Consider the following 21,391-nt stretch of genomic DNA (forward strand, 5'->3'; position numbering starts at 1 on the left):
TAAGTTCCCGTAACTAATTCCTGCGCAAGTTAATTCAATTAAAGTTTATAAAGCTAGTTTCTGCATAGTTGTGGACTTTTACTTGAAAGATATATTTTGAATATTCTTGTAGGTTAGTGAACACGATATTGGGGTATTATTTTAAGGTATATGTTTTGCATATTCCTGTAGTTACGGAAGGCTATAGGCGAATGTTATTTAAGGGAAACTGTTGCATTTTCCAGAAGGTTGCCGAACGCGATATTTGTTTGTTGTTCAGGGAAATATTTGTTATATATCCAAAGGTTATTGAAAGCGACATTTGTCTCTTATTCATGGCCGTATTCCGCAAATTCCTAAAGGTTACTAGACTTGACACTGAACCGTTAGTAAGGAGAAACAATAAATTTCTCAAGCTGGGGCTAAATAAGCAACTGTACTGATATTTAGGGATGCATCATACATATGTAAATAGGTTACTGAACCTGTCATTGTACTGCAACAGCAGGAATGTATTTTGCATATTCTAATAGGCTACAGAACGCGACACGCCATACGAGGACGTATTTTACATATGCTAAAAGGTTAACTGAACGTGACTTCTTCCTCGTACTCCCATACAAGGATAAAATTTGCATATGCTAATGGGTTAATTCCATACAAGGATACATTTTCCAAATTCTACCACGTCACGGAACGCAACACCGCACTACTGTACGAGGATGTATTTTGCATATGCTAAAAGGCTACTGAACGCGACCTCAGATTGCTATACAAAGACGTTGTTTTCAAATGCTAATGAGGTACGTTCGTACATGAATAAATTTCCATATGGTTGCAGAACTCAGCATGGCGAAGATGTATGTTGCGTATGCTAATACACCATTGTTTTAAAATGTAATATTGAGCCTGTTTATTAGATTACTGCTTTATATGGATGTATTTTGCATATTCTGATGGGCAACTGGATTAAAAGGACGTATTTTACATGTTATGATAGGTTACTGCTTAATACGGACGTATTTAAACTATCATCTTACTGTTTTTATAGGGACGTATTTTACATATTCTGACAGGTTACCATTTTATAAGGATGTAGTTTATATACGTTCCGTTGTTACTATTTTGCGAAGACGTATTTTGCATATTCTGATAGGTTACTGCTTACTAAGGACGTATTTTCTATAATCTGATAAGTTACTGCCTTATAAGGACGTATTTTCCATAGTCTGATGGGTTACTGCTTTATAAGGACGTATTTTCCATAATCTGATAGGTTCTTGCTTTATAAGGACATATTTTCCATAATCTGATAGGTTACTGCTTTATAAGGACGTATTTTCCATACTCTGTTAGGTTTTTGCTTTATAAGGACGTATTTTCCATTAATCTGATAGGTTACTGCTTTACAAGGACGTATTTTCCATAATCTGATAGGTTCCTGCTTTATAAGGACGTATTTTTCATAATCTGATAGGTTACTGCTTTATAAGGACGTATTTTCCATTATCTGATAGGTTACTGCTTTATAAGGACGTATTTTCCATAATCTGATAGGTTCCTGCTTTATAAGGACGTATTTTCCATAATCCAATAGGTTACTGCTTTATAAGGACGTATTTTCCATAATCTGATGGGTTACTGCATTATAAGGACGTGTTTTCCATAATCTGATAGGTTCTTGCTTTTTAAGGACGTATTTTCCATAACTTGATAGGTTACTGCTTTATAAGGACGTAGTTTACAGAATCTGATAGGTTCCTGCTTTATAAGGACGCAGTTTACATATTCAGATAGGTTACTGCTTTAAAAGGACGTATTTTTCATAATCCGATAGGTTGCTGCTCAATAAGGACGTATTTTCCATAATTCGATAGGTTGCTGCTTTATAAAAACGTAGTTTACATGTTCAGATAGAGATAGATTGCTGCTTAATAAGGAGATATTTTACATAACCTACCCGCTTACTGCTTAAAAAGCAATTATTTTGCATATTCTGAAGGGCTACGGCTCTACAGGAACGTATTTTGCACATTCTGATAGGTCTCCGCTTTATAGGGACGTACTTTACACACGCTCCGAGGTCACTGTTTTATAAGGACCTATTTTTCATATCCCAACAGGTTACTGAACGCGACAACGTGACCAAGAGCGTCTTGACCCTGAATGCCACAAGAGCAGACCACGGGAGGCAGCTCACGTGTCGTGCCTACAACAGACTCATCCCCGAGGCCGTGCAGGGAGACGTCTACACGCTCGACGTTTCTTGTAAGTTTTTCGGGTTTTCTGAGTGATACTTTGTAGTCATTTCGGGCTTGCTTGTAACCGAATTGGTGATGCGCCAGGTATGGGAGCTTCAAGGAACAACCGTTGGAGTGATTGATATTGCTTGGTTTTTCTGAGTATTGGTTTGTCGTTTCCGGCTTGCTTGCAACCGAATTGGTGATGCGCCAGGTATGGGAGCTTCAGGTAGCAACCATTGGAGAGACTGATATTGTTTTGTTTTTCTGAGTAATAGTTTGTCGTCATTATTGATGCGCCATATATGAGAGCACCTAGTAGCAACCATTGGAGAGATTGATATTGCTTTGTTTTTTTGAGTAATAGTTTGTAGTCATTATTGATGCGCCATGCATGAGAGCTTCTAGTAGCAACCATTGGAGAGATTGATATTACTTTGTTTTTCTGTGTAATAGTTTGTGGTCATTATTGATGCGCCATGTATGAGAGCTTCTAGTAGCAACCATTGGAGAGATTGATATTGCTTTTTTTTTTTTGAGTGATAGTTTGTAGTAATTATGAACTTGGTTGTATGTGATGGGTTGATGCGCCATGTATGTGAGCGTCAAGCAGCAACCATTGGAGAGGTTGGTATTGCTTTGTTTGTCTGAGTAATAGTCTGTAGTCATTTTGGGCTTGCTTGTAACCGAATTGGTGATGCGCCAGGTATGGGACCTTCAGGTAGCAACCATTGGAGAGATTGATATTGCTTTGTTTTCTGAGTAATAGTTTATAGTCATTATGAGCTTAATTGTGTGTGATGGGTTGATGCGCCATGTATGTGAGCTTCAAGTAGCAACCATTGGAGAGATTAATATTGCTTTGTTTTTCTGAGTAATAATTTGTAGTCATTTTGGGCTTGATTGTGTGTGATGGGTTGATGCACCATGCGTGTGAGCTTCAGGTTGCAGCAATTGGGCAGGTTAATATTGATTTGTTTTTCTGGGTACTATTCTGTAGTCATTTTTAGTCTTGATTGTAACCGATATGCTGATGCGCCAGGTATGTGAGCTTCTGGTTGCAGCCATTGGATAGAGTATTATTGATTTGTTTTTCTGACTAATAGTGTGTAGTCATTTTAGTCTTGATTGTAACCGACTGTTGATGCGCCAGGTATGTGAGCTTCTGGATGCAGCCATTGGAGAGATTAATATTGCTTTGTTTTTTGAATGATAGTATGTAGCTATTTTAGACTTGAATGTATTTGTTGATGCACCAGGTATGTGCGCTTCAGTTTCCTGCCAATGGATATATTATTATTGATTGCTTCCCTTAGTAAGTGAGTAATTGAAATTCCTTTCAGAAAGAAACATCAGAAATTTAGGTTTGTTCAGTAGGCCATAGATGTTATATTCTGTTAAAGGTTGTAAGTAAAAATTGGTCCCGTAGGGGGGTAGGGCGGTCAGTGCATTACCAAAGGGGGTTTGTAGCTTCCCTTCGACCCGTAGCTGTTGCAGCCACTTTTTAGCTATACTCCACTTCAATCCCCCTTTCCTTTCTTCAGTGTTGATGTTGAACGCCTCCAAATGTTACTTATTGGTGCAGCTGTGGGGTTTTCTCCCAGTTCCACCTTTAAATCCTTGTACCTCATCTCCTTTATTTTCTGGACCTCTTTATCCTGCTGTCCAACCACGCGAACTCCTTTTCACTGTCTTAGCAGTGAATGGCCAAAAGTGCCCCAGTGCTTGATTTGACTAACTAAACATTTTTTAAATGAAATAGTGTACTTAATACCATAAATTATAACCTGTTATATATTTATTTGTTAATGTATATATATTTATTGATCTATTTATTTGTTTGTTTATGTATTTTAATTTTTTTTTATCTCTTTAGACAAGCCGATGGTTAACATGACCCTCGGAAGGACTCTGAACGCGAGTCACCTTCGAGAGGGCAGTGACCTCTTCTTCGAGTGCCAAGTGAATGCCAACCCTAAGCCTTACAAAGTGCAGTGGTACTTGAATGTAAGTGCGAGAAAAGAGAGTGGGGATTGTACACCTCACCATAGTAGCAATAATTACTTGTTTGAAAGCATATTCATATATCTCATATCTGTATATATATATATATATATATATATATATATATATATATATATATATATATATATATATATATATATATATATATATATATATATATATATATATATATATATATTTGCATACATATTTATATATATATATATATAATTATATATATATGCAAATATGCTTAGATATATACATATATATATATATATATATATATATATATATATATATATATATATATATATATATATATATATATATAGAGAGAGAGAGAGAGAGAGAGAGAGAGAGAGAGAGAGAGAGAGAGAGAGAGAGAGACGTGTGTGTTTGGGTGTTTGTGTGCATGTACAGTAGATATATAGGTAATGTGTATTTACATGTATGTGTAATGTTTTGAAAAACCTGAAATGTTAGCATTTTGTTCCAAGTATAAATTAAGACAAGTAAACCAATCCTGGAATTGAGAATTATTTTTGTCATTATAATTATTGTTGTTATTTTCTCATTATGTGGTGAAACACATTACGCAACCCTTCAACAAATATTGTAATGAAAATAACAGGCAATGAATTTTGTACTGAAATATTAGGAAATAATCAATGAGCTGTCACTCGAAAGAAACAAGATATGATATTCGGTCTTGTGGAGGCCATTTTGATATATATTATTTATATATCAAAAGGTTATTGAAAGCGACATTTGTCTTTTATTTATGGCTGTATTTCGCAAATTCCTAAAGGTTACTAGACATAGTATATAAATATTATATATATATATTTAATCAAAAGGTTATTGAAAGCGACGTTTGTCTCTTATTTGTGGCTTTATTTCATTGTTTTTGTGGAGTTAATGTTATCAGAATAAAAAAAAGTTTCTTCCTAATTTTGGTTTAGGCAAAGCCGAAAGTTAAGAGCCCCGTGCAACTTAATACTAATGTTTGCAAAATATTGTCATTTCCAGGGAAAGACTGAATCTTCTCTGCAATCGGAAATTTAAACAGAAAATGCCATTTCCCTTATTAGATCCTTGCTCAACACGTATGTGTACATTTCAAATATTATATATATGTATATATATATATATATATATATATATATATATATATATATATATATATATATATATATATATATATATATATATATATATGTGTGTGTGTGTGTGTGTGTACGTGCATATATATATATATATATATATATATATATATATATATATATATATATATATATATATATATATATATATATATATATATATATACCTGTAAATGTGCTTTCTCCAATGAAGCCATAGTCAGTTTTCATACACTCAAGTGACCAAAATCCTGTCAAACTGTGTTTCAGAATATAGATTCTTAACGCCAGTCACAACAGTTCTCCTTTAGCTTTTCACGTCATGGAGAGTTACGAAACGATTCGTATCGTGATTATCGATATTTGGTAACGTATCCCTTACTCTAAAGTCACTAAAAGAAAGAGGTGAGAGAGGTTTTACTTTCTTTTTTATTTTTCTTCTTGACAAATTGCTGTCTTGGACTCAATGATTCTGCCTAGATTGTCGTCCGCATCCTCTCGATCTAATGAGTTTCTTTGTCTTGGGTTTTCATCAGTTATTTTTTTTTATCTTTATTTTTTTTACGTCTTCAATATTGTATTCGCCTCTGGTGTTCGTATATTTCTGAAGTCTCCTCGCTGACGTCCCCCTTCTCACGATTAATCAGTACTTGTAATGATTCTTTGTTCGTTATTTCTTAGGAGAGAACGAAAGTCTCGACGGGTGCAACGAGTAGTAAATGTGAGAATCACCAAACGAAAAACAAGTAAACGAGTAAAAAATGCGCGGAAGTTTCTTCGGCGCAGTCGAGTTTTCTGTACATCGTATAATCAAGGCCACCGAAAATAGATCTATCTTTCGGTGATTTCGGTATAATGCTGTATGACCCGCGGCCCATGAATCTTTAACCACGGCCCGGTGGTGGCCTGGCCTATATCGTTGCCAGATGCACGATTATGGCTAACTTTAACCTTAAATAAAATAAAATAAAAAAAAACTATTGGGTCTGGAGGGTTGTAATTTGGTATATTTGATGACTGGAGGGTGGATGATCGACATTCCAATTTGCAGCCCTCTAGCCTCAGTAGTTTTTATTTTTTTAAGGTTAAACTTGGCCATAATCGTGCATCTGGCAACGATATAGGCCAGGCCACCACCGTGCCATAGTTAAAGATTCATTGGGCGTGGCTCATACAGCATTATACCGAGACCACCGAAAGATAGATCTATGGCCTTGATTTTGCGATGCGCACGAAACTCGACTGCGCCGCGGAGAGAAAAAGTGCGCACAGAAAAAAGTGGGGGCGGACAGACAAAGCCGGCGCAGCAGTTTTCTTTTCAGAAAACTGAAAAATGTGATAGAATATATCAGTAGCGAAGGGGCTGAAGAAGTAATCTATAAAAAGTTATCTATTCCAGGTTATTACTGTTGGGAGAATGGCCTCGTATCAATCTTTTCAACAGGAAAATTAAATGAATAAAAAAAAAAAAAACTAGGAGTTAGGTGTTCCTCGAGAGAATGACTCTAATTAATTGCTGCCGAGCTGGAATAGCAATTAGTCTGTATTAATTCAGAAGGGGGGAATGAAACTCGTCATTAGAATTATTGCTGCCGTTGGGAAAAAAATGGTGAATTTAGAAGACTGCTCTGTAAAGAATGGGCGTTAATTCCCTTGATAAGATAATAATCTGCTTTCATATTGCGACAATAGCTTCGTTAGCCCAAAAATCTGTTCACACTGACTTCCTTCATTTTACATATGCAGATAAAGTCAGCGTTTTTATTCACTTCTTCTTCTCCCTCTGCTTCATTTCCCCTCTTCAACGGGATCCTTTTCTATTTTTACTCATTTTCATTCCTCGCTTGTCAACCTGGTGTAATTCAGAAAATTATAAACACAATCAAGATTCACTTTGGAGTCGACCTCGTTGTTGTGTATCCTCACCTCCCTCTGACGATTTTTTCTTTTCAAGCTCACTGTCCAGGAGTGAAACATTTGAAAAGATTTTATAGTTTCATTTTCTGTGCTTTTGACCTACTATCTACTCGCCAGAACATGTCATAACCATGTTCTGAAGTTGCTGCGGAAAACATGTCATAAACGCGTCGATGATTTGTGGACCAAACCTCACGAACAGGTTGAATACAAGTCAACGACTTGTTGGTAGTCCTTAACCACTTTCATACAATTAGCCAGCATTTGTCGGAGATTCATTCTCCACTTATGGTCCCCGACTTGTTATCGACTTGTTTGTGATATGTATCCAAAAAGTTTCCAACAAGTATTTACGTGTTCTCCTGTAGTGTGGATGGGCCCTTATGTAAATGGCGCAGTAATAATAATAATAATATAATAATAATAATAATAATAATAATAATAATAATAATAATAATAATAATAATAATAATAATAATAATAATAATAATAATAATAATAATGACAGTTTTGAAAGTGGTAATAATAATAATGATGCTGAATAAAATCAGAAATGCTGTCAGTGGAAAGCATGTTCCCCACAGTACTATAAAACATGTTATAAACACACGGCGACAACTTATCATATATATATCACGAACATGTTAAATGCAAGTCGGCGACTTACTGTTATTTCTAACCGGTGCTTCATACGATTATTCAGTGTTGGCTTAAAGGTTCGTTCTCCAATTACGGTCGTTGACTTGTTTTCAACATGTTTGTGATATGTATATAATAAGTTGTCGCCGTGTGTTTATAACTTTGTGCTGACAGTATTTCTGATCTTATTCAGCATCATTATTATTATTACCATTTTCATAACTGCCATCATCATCATCGTTATTATTATTATTATTATTATTATTATTATTATTATTATTATTATTATTATTATTATTATTATTATTATTATTATTATTATAGTAGAACATGTAAATACTTGATGGAAACTTTTGGATACATATCACAACAAGTTGAAAACAAATCGGGGACCATAAGTGGAGAACGAATCTTCGACATATGCTGGATAATTCTGTGAAATTGGTTAGGACTGCCAACAAGTCGTTTTGACTTGCATTCAACCTGTTTGTGAGATGTGGGCCACAAGTTACCGACGTGTTTATGACATGTTTTACGCAGCATATTCAGATTTACCTTCCCACTTGTGACTAAGATGCAAGCAGAAACTTTTGCCTGTCTAAAAACTTGATGCAAAATGAAAATTAGGCGCTAAAGCTAGTAGTCATTTCTTGTCCACTTCTCCCTCAGGGGGAACTAATGGTCCACAACGTGAGTGCCGGAATATTAGTGAGTGAGTCGACCTTGGCTCTGCAGAAGGTGAAACGAGAACGGTCGGGTGACTACGTGTGTTCGGCGTCCAATGTCCAGGGAGACACTACAAGTGAACCTTTTCACATCGATATCAAATGTAAGTAGGAGACACTACAAGTGAACCTTTTCATGTCGATATCAAAAGTAAGTAGGAGACACTACAAGTGAACCTTTTTCACATCAGTGTCAAATGTAAGTAGGAGACACTACAAGTGAACCTTTTTCACATCAGTGTCAAATGTAAGTAGGAGACACTACAATTGAACCTTTTCACATCGATATCAAATGTAAGTAGGAGACACTACAAGTGAACCTTTTCATGTCGATATCAAATGTAAGTAGGAGACACTACAAGTGAACCTTTTTCACATCAGTGTCAAATGTAAGTAGGAGACACTACAAGTGAACCTTTTCATATCGATACCAAATGTAAGTAGGAGACGCTACAAGTGAACCTTTTCACATCGATATCAAATGTAAGTAGGAGACACTACAAGTGAACCTTTTCCTGTCGATATTAAATGTAAGTAGGAGACACTACAAGTGAACCTTTTCACCTCGGTGTCAAATGTAAGTAGGAGACACTACAACTGAACCTTTTCACATCGGTGTCAGATGTAAGTAGGAGACGCTAAAAGTGAACCTTTTCACATCGGTGTCAGATGTAAGTAGGAGACACTACAAGTGAACCTTTTCATATCGATATCAAATGTAAGTAGGAGACACTACAAGTGAACCTTTTCATGTCGATATCAAATGTAAGTAGGAGACACTACAAGTGAACCTTTTCATGTCGATATCAAATGTAAGTAGGAGACACTACAAGTGAACCTTTTCATGTCGATATCAAATGTAAGTAGGAGACACTACAAGTGAACCTTTTCACATCGATATCAAATGTAAGTAGGAGACACTACAAGTGAACCTATTCATGTCGATATCAAATGTAAGTAGGAGACACTACAAGTGAACCTATTCATGTCGATATCAAATGTAAGTAGGAGACACTACAAGTGAACCTTATCCTGTCGATATTAAATGTAAGTAGGAGACACTACAAGTGAACCTTTTCACATCGATATCAAATGTAAGTAGGAGACACTACAAGTGAACCTTTTCATATCGATATCAAATGTAAGTAGGAGACACTACAAGTGAACCTTTTCATGTCGATATCAAATGTAAGTAGGAGACACTACAAGTGAACCTTTTCCTGTCGATATTAAATGTAAGTAGGAGACACTACAAGTGAACCTTTTCACATCGATATCAAATGTAAGTAGGAGACACTACAAGTGAACCTTTTCATATCGATGTCAAATGTAAGTAGGAGACGCTACAAGTGAACCTTTTCACATCGATATTAAATGTAAGTTGGAGACACTACAAGTGAACCTTTTCACATCGATATCAAATGTAAGTAGGAGACACTACAAGTGAACCTTTTCCTTTCGATATCAAATGTAAGTAGGAAACGCTACAGGTGAACCTTTACACATCGATATCAAATGTAAGTAGGAGACACTACAAGTGAACCTTTTCATATCGATGTCAAATAAGTGCAGTAATTATTGTGTTAATAAGTTTTGTAAACGTTGATGTATTACAGGTTTAACAAAAATTAAAAATTTAGTAGCTTTTTTGCATTATATTTACAATCTTATTTTTTACTATTAAAAAAAAACACTCCGATGTCATTATACTGTCATCATATTGTGTTTATTCTTTAATTTTAATCGAAAATGTGTATATTAAAAGAAACTACCCGTACGTTTCATGCAAGTATTAAGATTAAGGATACGCATTATTTATTTTATTAATCTGTTTAATGGTTTAATTGTATACAAAGGAATTACTCATGTACAGCTTTGCCACTTTATTCCAAACTTCACCTCACTCCTATATCATGCATTCACTATTGGTCCGTGGTTCATGCCATCACAGGTAGAACTGAGAATTACAAAAAGGCCATGAGGCTAAAAGCTTCATCTCCAAAGACAGCATTTGACATTTGCAACAAAAAAAAACTCACTTAAGACATCAGATCTTTGGTCGAAAACTTAATGTCGAACGAAGCGTTGTCACCATTTGCAGAGAGAGAGAGAGAGAGAGAGAGAGAGAGAGAGAGAGAGAGAGAGAGAGAGAGAGCACAAAAGCAACTTCATCTCTAAACACAGCATTTGACATCTGCAACCAAAAAAAAAAACGCACTTAAGACACCAGATCTTTGGTCGAAAACTTAGTGTCGAACGAAGTGTTGTCATCATTTGCAGAGAGAGAGAGAGAGAGAGAGAGAGAGAGAGAGCACAAAAACACCAGGTTGCTGTTATAAACATTCGAAGGAAAGTGAAGTGTTGATCATTCTTCCTCACCAACAAGAAAGATCTTCCTTTTCCTTCAGCAAGGTTTTTCTCTCTCTCTTTTTTACGAGCAATTTCTCCCCTGCATTCAGACGCGCCGAGATGCACCGTCACCCCTGCGCTGATAGGAGTTGGTCTGTTCGAATCCTTGAACGTGAGCTGCCTGGTCGACGCGGATCCCCCGGACGTCTCTTTCACCTGGACATTCAACAACTCCATCCGGAGGGAGCACAACAAAATCATCAGTCCGGACAGGTGAGGAGGGAAGGGCAGGTGAGGGGAACGTGATCGCGTCTCGAGGTCTTTGCCTGAAAGAAGGTAACTGGTGTTTATGTGGTTCGTCTTGCTGAAGTTGAACATTGATTACTGTTAGTGCACATTATTATTATTATTATATATCTAGCCTTCTCAATTTAACGTACAATTCATTTTTCTTTAGCGCTTATGTTAGACGAAAGCTAGCCGGTGTTATTATTATTATTTTTATTATTATTATTATTATTATTATTATTATTATTATTATTATTATTATTATTATTATTATTATTATTATTATTATTACAGGAGAAACAAATCCACAGTCATGTATGGGTACATAGTCACTACATACTGTATGTTTAAAAATTAAATCTCTACAGCTCTATTTCTAAAATGTATGTACCCATACACAAGTGTGGATTTGCTTCTCCATTTCAAGACTCATGCTACTATGAGTATTTATTATTATTATTATTATTATTATTATTATTATTATTATTATTATTATTATTATTATTATTATTATTATTATTATTATTCTGTTAAAAGAATGGCTGCATCAAGCAGATTGATCTTATAGGGAGTCTTTTCAATTTTCTTTACAATTTGCTTCTCTTCCACATTAGTATTGGTCATCAGCTGGCCAGTCTACATATTTCGGTCAGTTGCTGACTATTATTAACGTGGAAGAGACGAGAGTCAAAAGGAAAATTGAGGAGAAACAATGTAAGATCATTTCGCGCGCTGCAGCCATCTTTCTTAGTAGGCCACTGAAAGGAGGGTCTATTTCCTTCCTGTTATTATTATTATTATTATTATTATTATTATTATTATTATTATTTTGTTGAAAATAACGGCAGTTTTCAACGAATTAATCTTATACAGGGTTTTTTCCATTTCTCCTGACAGTTCGTTATTGAGTAGAATTCCAAAATTCATATTTGTCTAAATTGGGATATTTGTCAAAGATTGTTTCATGAAAAATATATTTTGCTTATATTTTGTACACTGTGTAGTCTACACAATGTACAAGATATAAGCAAAATATAATATTTTTCATAAAACAGTCTTTGACAAATATCCCAATTTAGACAAATATGAATATTGGAATTCTACTCAATAACCTAGCTGAGCTAGAAGAAAGAATTGTAAGGAGAATTGAAAAAAGACTGTATAAGATTAATTCGTTGAAAACTGCCATTATTTTCAACAAAACATGCATCAAAGAAGGTCTACTCCCTGCATATTATTATTATTATTATTATTATTATTATTATTATTATTATTATTATTATTATTATTATTATTATTATTATTATTATTATTATATTGAGAATTAAAAGCCGCTGTAGTGTTAAAAATATTTAGGGACAGAGTTAAAAATGTTGAGGAGGTCTATTTCCTTCCTTCCTATTATTATTATTATTATTATTATTATTATTATTATTATTATTATTATTATTATTATTAGTTAAAGCCACAGTAGTGTTAAAAACATTTATGCACAGAGCTAAAAATGTTGAGGTCTATTTCCTTCCTTCCTATTATTATTATTATTATTATTATTATTATTATTATTATTATTATTATTATTATTATTATTAGTTAAAGTCACTCTAGTGTTAAAAACATTTATGTACAGAGTTAAAAATGTTGAGGGGGTCTATTTCCTTCCCTCCTATTATTATTATTATTATTATTATTATTATTATTATTATTATTATTATTATTATTATTATTATTATTATTATTATTATTATTGAGAATTAAAAGCCACAGTAGTGTTAAAAATATTTAGGCACAGAGTTAAAAATGATGAGGAGAGACTTTCACATACTACTCCGGAGTGGTAACTCTCTGGATAAATATTTTTAACACTGCTGTGGCTTTTAACTCTCGATATTACAGCCTCGTTACAGGGGGTTTCTTGATTCATTATTATTATTATTATTATTATTATTATTATTATTATTATTATTATTATTATTATTATTATTATTATTATTATTGTGTGCACTCCCGCTTACCGAAAAGACCCTGCTCTGAAAATACGAGGAGAGTGACCTGACCACTGTAACAGTCAAGTATTTACAGAATTCATTGCGTTGGGACATGTTCTTGAAATCTGTGCCTGCTTTTTCTTCAGTTGGCTTTTATTTAAACTTTACTTCCAGTGTGATTTTAAACTTCCATGGTGAATGTACACTTTGGTGTGTTCATGACTCAAATACTGGCTATTGTACTGAAGGCTTAATCGTTAAGGGGTTAATAAACGCAGGTAGTCTCATAAAATTATCATCAAAATTTTTATTTTCGGCCAGATGGTGAAACAGAATTAATACTTTCGTGCTTAGGGTAAACCAAGAGTTATTTATCTTACGAAAATACTTGAAACGAGTTTGCCAGGCGAAGGGAAAGTACGCCTGTCTCTCTGTTATTAAATATAATCTCAAGTTTTGTTCGACCGACGAAAATAAAAGCTCACGAAAGTTTCATTTCATTTAAGACTAAAACCTAAAGGAATGATTAAATTTAATCGTAAGTTTTGTTCAAATGACGTGAATAAAAGCTCACGAAAGTTTCATTTCATTCAAGAGTAAAACCTAAAGGAATGATTAAATTTAATCGTAAGTTTTGTTCAACTGCCGAGAATAAAAGCTCACGAAAGTTTCATTTCATTTAAGACTAAACCCTAAAGGAATGATTAAATTTCATCTTAAGTTTTGTTTAATTGACGAGAATAAAGCCTCACGAAAATTCCATTTCATTTAAGACTAAAACCTAAAGGAATGATTAAATTTAATCTTAGTTTTATTCGACTGACGAGAATAAAAGCTCACGAAAATTTCATTTCATTTAAGACTAAAACCTAAAGGAATGATTAAATTTAATCTCAGTTTTATTCGACTGACGAGAATAAAAGCTCACGAAAGTGTCATTCCATTTAAGACTAAAACCTAAAGGAATGAGTACATTCAAGCTTAAGTCTTGTTCAACTGACGAGAATAAAAGCCCACGAAAGTTTAATTTCATTTAAGACTAAAACGTAAAGGAATGATTACATCCAATTTTAAGTCTTGTTCAACTGACGAGAATAAAAGCTCACGAAAATTTCATTTCATTTAAGACTAAATCCTAAAGGAATGATTTTTCCTCTTCTATTCATCCTTGCTGTTAAATAACGCTAATGAGATTCATTAGGAATTTTTTTTATTTAGTAATCCTCATTTTTATAGCAAGGATATTCTCCAGTACGTTTAACGTAACTTGCGACCATAAATTTAGTTAAGAAACACGTTATAGTTCAAGTTTTAAAAAAAACCTGGTCAGATACTTGTTCTTTTTTCTTCCAAAAGATATTTCACAAGAACAGACAAGCACGCAGCGATAATAGTTAATATTATAATGTTTATTGTTCCCTTGAGTCAAATTCTAAGAAACAAGATTATATCACAAAACGCCGGTTAGTATCATTTAGACGAATATCGTAAATAAAAGGAGACAATCGTTCTCCTATGTTGCGAGAAACGTCTCGAAGTTAGGTATCCAACTTTACGACTTCGGATAACCATTAACAATTAATTATCTAATTACAAACGTTCTAATTTTCTAACAACTAAAGGAAAGGATACCAGGAAATCAATCAAACTACTAGTCAGTCATAAGATGATTAGACCTTAGACCTAAAGAAACATTACGCCGACAAGAGACGGTTATTGCGCATACTCTAGCATATAATTAATACATTTATATTAATTTTAGGAATGTATATAACTATTCAATTTTGTGGAGAAGTTCAGTAAGAAGGAACTTCGCCCGTCCAGTGTACACGAACACTGTCGTGGGTAATATTGCGACACAACAATGTCTTTGGTATCAGTAAAAACAAAAATACAGTAACATAAATCAAACGGACGACTGAACAACTTAAATATTCTCTCCCAAATCCAACAGTTACTCAACGGAGGAGCTGAAGAGTGTGCTCTACTACTCTCCGAGGTCCGAGAGGGACTATGGCACCCTCCTGTGCCACGCGACGAACTCCATTGGCACTCAGTCGACGCCCTGTTCCTTTACCGTTATATCTGCTGGTAAGTAATTTAGGCAATCTATCCCCTTTTTCCTTTTAAGTTTGCCCTAAAAGAAAACTAATGTGACGGCTTTGTCTGTTCACCCTCAGCTCTTAAAAGCTATTGAGGCTAGAGGACTGCAAATTGATATGTTGATCACCCACCCTCCAATCATCAAACACAGCAAATTTAAGGTTAAAGTTAGCCGTAATCGTGCTTCTGGCAACGATATAGGATAGGACACCACCGGGCCGTGATTGAAGTTTCTTAGGCCGCGGCTCATACAGCATTATACCGAGATCACCGTAAGATAGGTCTATTTTCGGTGGCCTTGATTATATGCTGTAGCGGCTGTACAGAAAACTCGATTGCTCCGAAGGCACTTTTTACTTGTTTCCTTTTATTTTTACCTCTCAGAATCATTAATTTTTTCGATATTCCACCAGAATTTTTAAAAATTTCAGTAAAACGTAAAGCTACCCGTGTGGCTCTCTAGTTCGGCAACTACCAGTGTACTTGCAAACTAGGCGCCTTATTTAGTACCAGTCCCTTCGGAATTAACGTAAAGAACATAAACAAAAGATTGTAAATATCATGGACATATACAAAAGGCGGTAAATATTCCAGGCCACGGTAGTAGTTTTCAGTTTTACCAAAATTTCCAGTCTGGATTTTTTTCTCATTCAGTCAGATTTTTTTATTTCTTGATGAATCCCCCCCCCCCCATTTTGTTTTCCGAATTGCTCTTCTTTCATCTGTTACAAATCATGTAAAATTTGCTTAAATTGGAGAAATGGACACGATAAAAATATATGAAGAGCTGGTTCGAAAACAGCTTAATTTTTCACGATTTCTGAATGGTAAAAATCATGATTCTGAAACGAGAGTTTTTAGTTCAGCACGAAAAAGAAATCCGATGCAGCGGCTAAAATTTTGTATACGAGTCAGTGAATTTAACTCGTAGAGCTACGTAAAGAATCATTGCAAATCATATTTATTTTGTATCGAATTGTTACTTTCTAAAAACAAAGACTAAGGATGAAAGTTATCCATGTTTATGCAGCAAAAATGTGATTATGTATATATATATATATATATATATATATATATATATATATATACATATATATATATGTATATATATACAGTATATATACGTATATATATATATATATATATATATATATATATATATATATATATATATATATATATATGTATATATACATATATATATGTACAGTATATATGTATATACATACCTCCCATACGTACATACATATAAAAACATTAAACAAAAGTACACGTTTCCAGCACTACCCGTTAAACGAAAGAACCTGGGGCAATTAAAAGAGAGTGAAATTAAATGCAGGCAGTAGAGCATTTTCAACCCTTTCCCCTCTCGAGAGTTAATGACCCCCCTCACCCGCCACCCCGCTCTCATTTTCAGGACCCCCGGAAGAGGTCAGCGACTGCGCGGTTGAAAACATCACCACGCACTCATGCAGCATCAGCTGCACTCCGGGTTTCAACGGAGGACTCCCTCAAAGCTTCCTTCTGCAGGTAATTGAGTAATTATCTCCTCCTTCAGGTAATTTGACAATTTCAGCTGTTGGTGGTAATTCCTCCTTCAGGTAATTAAATTATGTAATTGTTTATATTTTATATATATATGTATAATCTATATATATACATACATATGTATATGTGTGGTATTCAATATTTTGTATATATATACATGTATATATATATAAAATTTATATATATATATATATATATATATATATATATATATATATATACATATGTATTATATAATATATATGTATATACATATATATATATATATATATATATATATATATATATATACATATATAATATTAATCACCCACACACATACACATGTATATGTGTGTTTGAGTTATTAATATTTTATATATATATATATATATATATATATATATATATATATATATATATATATATATATATATATATATACTGTATACATATACATACATATATGAGGACATATTTCGTCAACATCCTCTAGAATACAGAAAGATAATCCTGTACCGTCATGACAATATGCACGACACTTAGCAACAGTCCTAACAGAATATAACTCCTTTGCTCGTAGAGATCTCATTAACTTGCATCTTCCCCAAACAGATCTGGCTGCTGATGCCCCAGAAGAGGCACGAGATCATCGTGAACTATTCCTCGGCGTCTCCGGCCTTTTTCGTCCAGACGCTCTCCCCTGGCAAGGAATACGAGGCCCTCGTCATAGCCTTCAACTCCAAGGGGGCGGCTCTCCCCGTGACCCTGCCGATCCACACGAACCAGGAGGTGGAAATACAGCAGAGTAAGTAACGTTCGTTCGACTGGTTGCTTTTTTTTAGTTTTCTGTAAAAGAAAACTGTTGAGATGGCTATTTGTCTGTCCTTCCGCACTTTTTTTTTTCTGTCCGGCTCAGATCTTAGAAACTACTGAGGCTAGAGGGCTGCAAATTGGTATGTTGATCATCAACTCCCCAATCATCAGGCATACCGAATTGCAGCCCTCTAGCCTTAGTAGTTTTTATTCCATTTAAGGTTAAATTTTGCCATGATCGTGCTTCTGCCACCGCTATAGGTGCCCAACAACACAGGCCACCACCGAGCCGTGGCTGAAAGTTTCATGGGCCGCGACTGAGAGCTTCATACAGCACTATACGTTGTACAGAAAAGTCGATTGCGCCGAAGAAACATCGGGGCATTTTTTATTTGTTTTGATAGTGTGTGAAATTCTGATGAACAGCAGGAACTTAGCTAGACTCGCTGGACATTTTGTTCTATAATATTGCATGACGTCCTGTTGAACACCAAGAGTTGACCAACTTATACAGGGTAAGGCGTTTTGGGCGTTAGTAGAAAATGGTCTCGTGGCTACAGGCAAGGCTTGGTTTTTCAAAAAGAAGTTACCAAAATTTCATATTAATGAATACTCTACCAATTAGAGCTGGAAGGAAGTCAGAAAGTGCGTACCTCGTACAACGCCATTGTTACTTAAACACGAACAAGCGGGAAATCCTCTTCAGACAGTGGTGTTACAGAAGGCTGCATAAAGTTTGTTGCTTATGTTTTCAGATTCCTCACATAATTGCTTCGTAACAAACACTTGATCCAGACACCTTCTTGTAAGTTATTGTGAAGTGATTACCTTATCTGCAGTGGTTTTGGGAACTAACCATAAAGTCAGATTTATTGGTAAAATAAATTCTGAATCCGCATGTATGTTCCAAGGCGCATCATTCTTTAAAAATTCATTGAAATCTGTTCATAACATTTTGAGATACCTTGCAGACACGCAGACAGACAGTTGTGAGAAAAAATGTACATTTAAATAGCATTACCAGAAGAAGTAAAGAGATTTCTTCTTCCAGTAGTAATTACATAAATTGATAAGTACTCATTACCCAAGTTGACGATAAACCTCACTGGGCATCATATAGAAAGCCTGAAGTCTGTTCTTATGGTTCCTTAAACTGTCAAGCATTTTTCTAATCCCAAGACATTCTTCATTTCGTAGATTCTGTATTGAATTTCACCAAAGTCTTCTCTTTAACGATGCTCTATTTCACATGTGGGTATTCTCACATATATTTGAAGCTTGTCTTGAAAAGTTGAGTAATTTGAAGTGCACAATTTGTAAAGTGTTCTCGTACTTTGTTCAGTCTTTTATTTTGTCCTGTCTGCTAAAGCTACATTTTATACCGTAGCCTTCTCTTTTAAGAACTTAATTTTCATGTTGTTTCGTCATTATTTTCCTTTCTCAACGAGCTGAATTGAAAGGCAGTATATCTTATGTGTGGCAGCTTTCTTCTCGAGAAGCCCTTCTCCTCGCCTTGATATGGCTTTACTTTCGATTTACCACAAGTACTGCTATTCTTGTAGCCTCTAACGACCTCAAGGCGAGAGTCCCTTACCATTTTACGCTGCCGCGTAACACCTGCGAGGTCACAACTTCTTTTAATTACTCATTAGGCTTCCCCCCAAATACTTGGATTGCTCGGTTACTTTCATTTTCCCACATTCCTGGTGGAATTATGTGACATTTCAAGTAGCGGTTCTGCCGCTCTGTGAAGGAATAAGATCCAGTTTTTTTTTTTTTTATTTATTTATTTATACATTTATTTATTTTGTTTCTTGATATCATTTTCGTCTGAAGTACAGAAGGGGTCATATCCGTGATGACCTTTGCGTGAGTTTGAGAAAAAACTTCTTGTAGTTGAATCTTATATTTTAATTTTATTTAATTTTTTTTTCTTCATTTCATTTTACTCTGAACTTGATAAGGTACCACAGTGACATCATCCTTCATGACATTTGCGTGAATTCGAAAAGAAAAATGTCTGTTGTCTTGAATTTTATTCTTTTTTATTTCATTTTATTCTGAAGTTGATAAGGTATCACACTGACCTAATCCTTGATGACATTTGCGTGAATTTAAAAAAAAAAAGTCTGTTGTAGTTGATATTTAATTTTTTTTCTTCATTTCATTTTATTCTGAAGTCCAAAAGGTATCACACTTACCTCAATCTTCATAACCTTTGCGTGAATTTGAACAAAAGAAAAAATTCTGCTGTAGTTTGAATTTTATTTTTTTTTCTTCATTTCTTTTTATTCCGAAGTTGATACGGTATCATACTGACCTCATCCTTGGTGACCTTTGCGTGAATTTAAAAAAAAAAGTCTGTTGTAACTGAATTTCATTTAATTTTTTTTTATTTCATTTTATTCTGAAGTTGATAAAGCATCACATTGACCTATTTTTCATGATCTTTGCGTGAATTAAAATAAAAGTCGGTTGTAGTTTAGTTTCTTTTCGTTTAATATATTTCGTTCCCCTGGAATGAAATGTTTAACCAGTTTCCAAAGACTTGCCATTAAAGTAATTAGAACTTGCTACATCTCTCTCTCTCTCTCTCTCTCTCTCTCTCTCTCTCTCTCTCTCTCTCTCTCTCTCTCTCTCTCTCTCTCAACACAAGGTTTGTCTGTGCAATACAGTGTTAAAATGTATTCCATAGCAAATAAGCGAATATTATTTTGACTCATTACGAATGGAACTGTGAGTGTAGAAAGCAGTAGTTCTTCTTGATTGATTTATGGTTACTAAAACTGGCTTCGCAACATCTAGTTTATTGACGCACTAATGTTATTAAATTAGATAATTAAAAAACAGTTTGAAAAGAGTTTCATATAAGAAGTGTAATATATATGTATGTATATTATATATATATATATATATATATATATATATATATATATATATATATATATATGTGTGTGTGTGTGTGTGTGTAGATATATATATATATATATATATATATATATATATATATATATATATATATATATATATATATATATATATATCTATATATATATATGGCCGTATCTGTAAATACATATATACTGTACGTACAAACACACACACGGCAAATGTACTTGGATCTGAGTACTCTTAATATAGAAAACAAAAATTCTTCAAAAGTCAGTATTTCACAACATATCAAAACGATTTCCCCTGGAGTAAAAAAAAAGAAAAACTTCGTAATCATGTACATTCTTAAAAGCTATAAAATAGCTTTAACAAATATACGGAAAAGTAGACATGATTTTTTTCTTTTTGTTCTCTCTCTCTTAGGCCTCCCTTCCAGATCGCAGCCATCGGCGATAATGTTCGTTTTGGGGGTGATTGGCGGTGCGCTGTTGGTGGTGGTGTTGCTCCTGATGGTGGGCATCATGTGGATGGTGAAGGGGAAGCGGAGGAGAAGGAGAAGAAACACGGACAGTCAGGAGGAGGAGACGGAGACCAGCAAAATTCACAAGAAGGAGTCGAATCCGGATATCATAGGTGAGACGTCGCCGCCGAGAGACTTTTTGGGGCCGTTGGTTGAGGCTAGATTTCCTGGTTTAGTAAATCATAAAAAAAAATATTTTATTAATTATATCTGCATCGACATTTGAATTTGATAGTATTTGCAATCAACTGACCAGTGC

At 34.4% G+C, this 21,391-nt stretch overlaps 1 protein-coding gene across 2 annotated transcripts in view; it reads left to right on the forward strand.

Moving 5' to 3' along the window:
- Positions 1–21,391, forward strand: part of LOC136848202 (nephrin-like) — a 423,011-nt gene that overhangs the window by 395,589 nt on the left and 6,031 nt on the right. For both annotated transcript variants that reach the window (XM_067120514.1, XM_067120515.1), the window contains 8 exons: positions 2,103–2,247; positions 4,096–4,226; positions 8,594–8,753; positions 11,109–11,271; positions 15,229–15,365; positions 16,795–16,907; positions 17,520–17,712; positions 21,036–21,245. In XM_067120514.1, the coding sequence (XP_066976615.1) occupies positions 2,103–2,247; positions 4,096–4,226; positions 8,594–8,753; positions 11,109–11,271; positions 15,229–15,365; positions 16,795–16,907; positions 17,520–17,712; positions 21,036–21,245 (1,252 nt within the window). The remainder of the gene's footprint in view (positions 1–2,102; positions 2,248–4,095; positions 4,227–8,593; positions 8,754–11,108; positions 11,272–15,228; positions 15,366–16,794; positions 16,908–17,519; positions 17,713–21,035; positions 21,246–21,391) is intronic.

Source organism: Macrobrachium rosenbergii, chromosome 18 (assembly GCF_040412425.1).
Source record: "Macrobrachium rosenbergii isolate ZJJX-2024 chromosome 18, ASM4041242v1, whole genome shotgun sequence".
NCBI lineage: Eukaryota > Metazoa > Arthropoda > Malacostraca > Decapoda > Palaemonidae > Macrobrachium > Macrobrachium rosenbergii.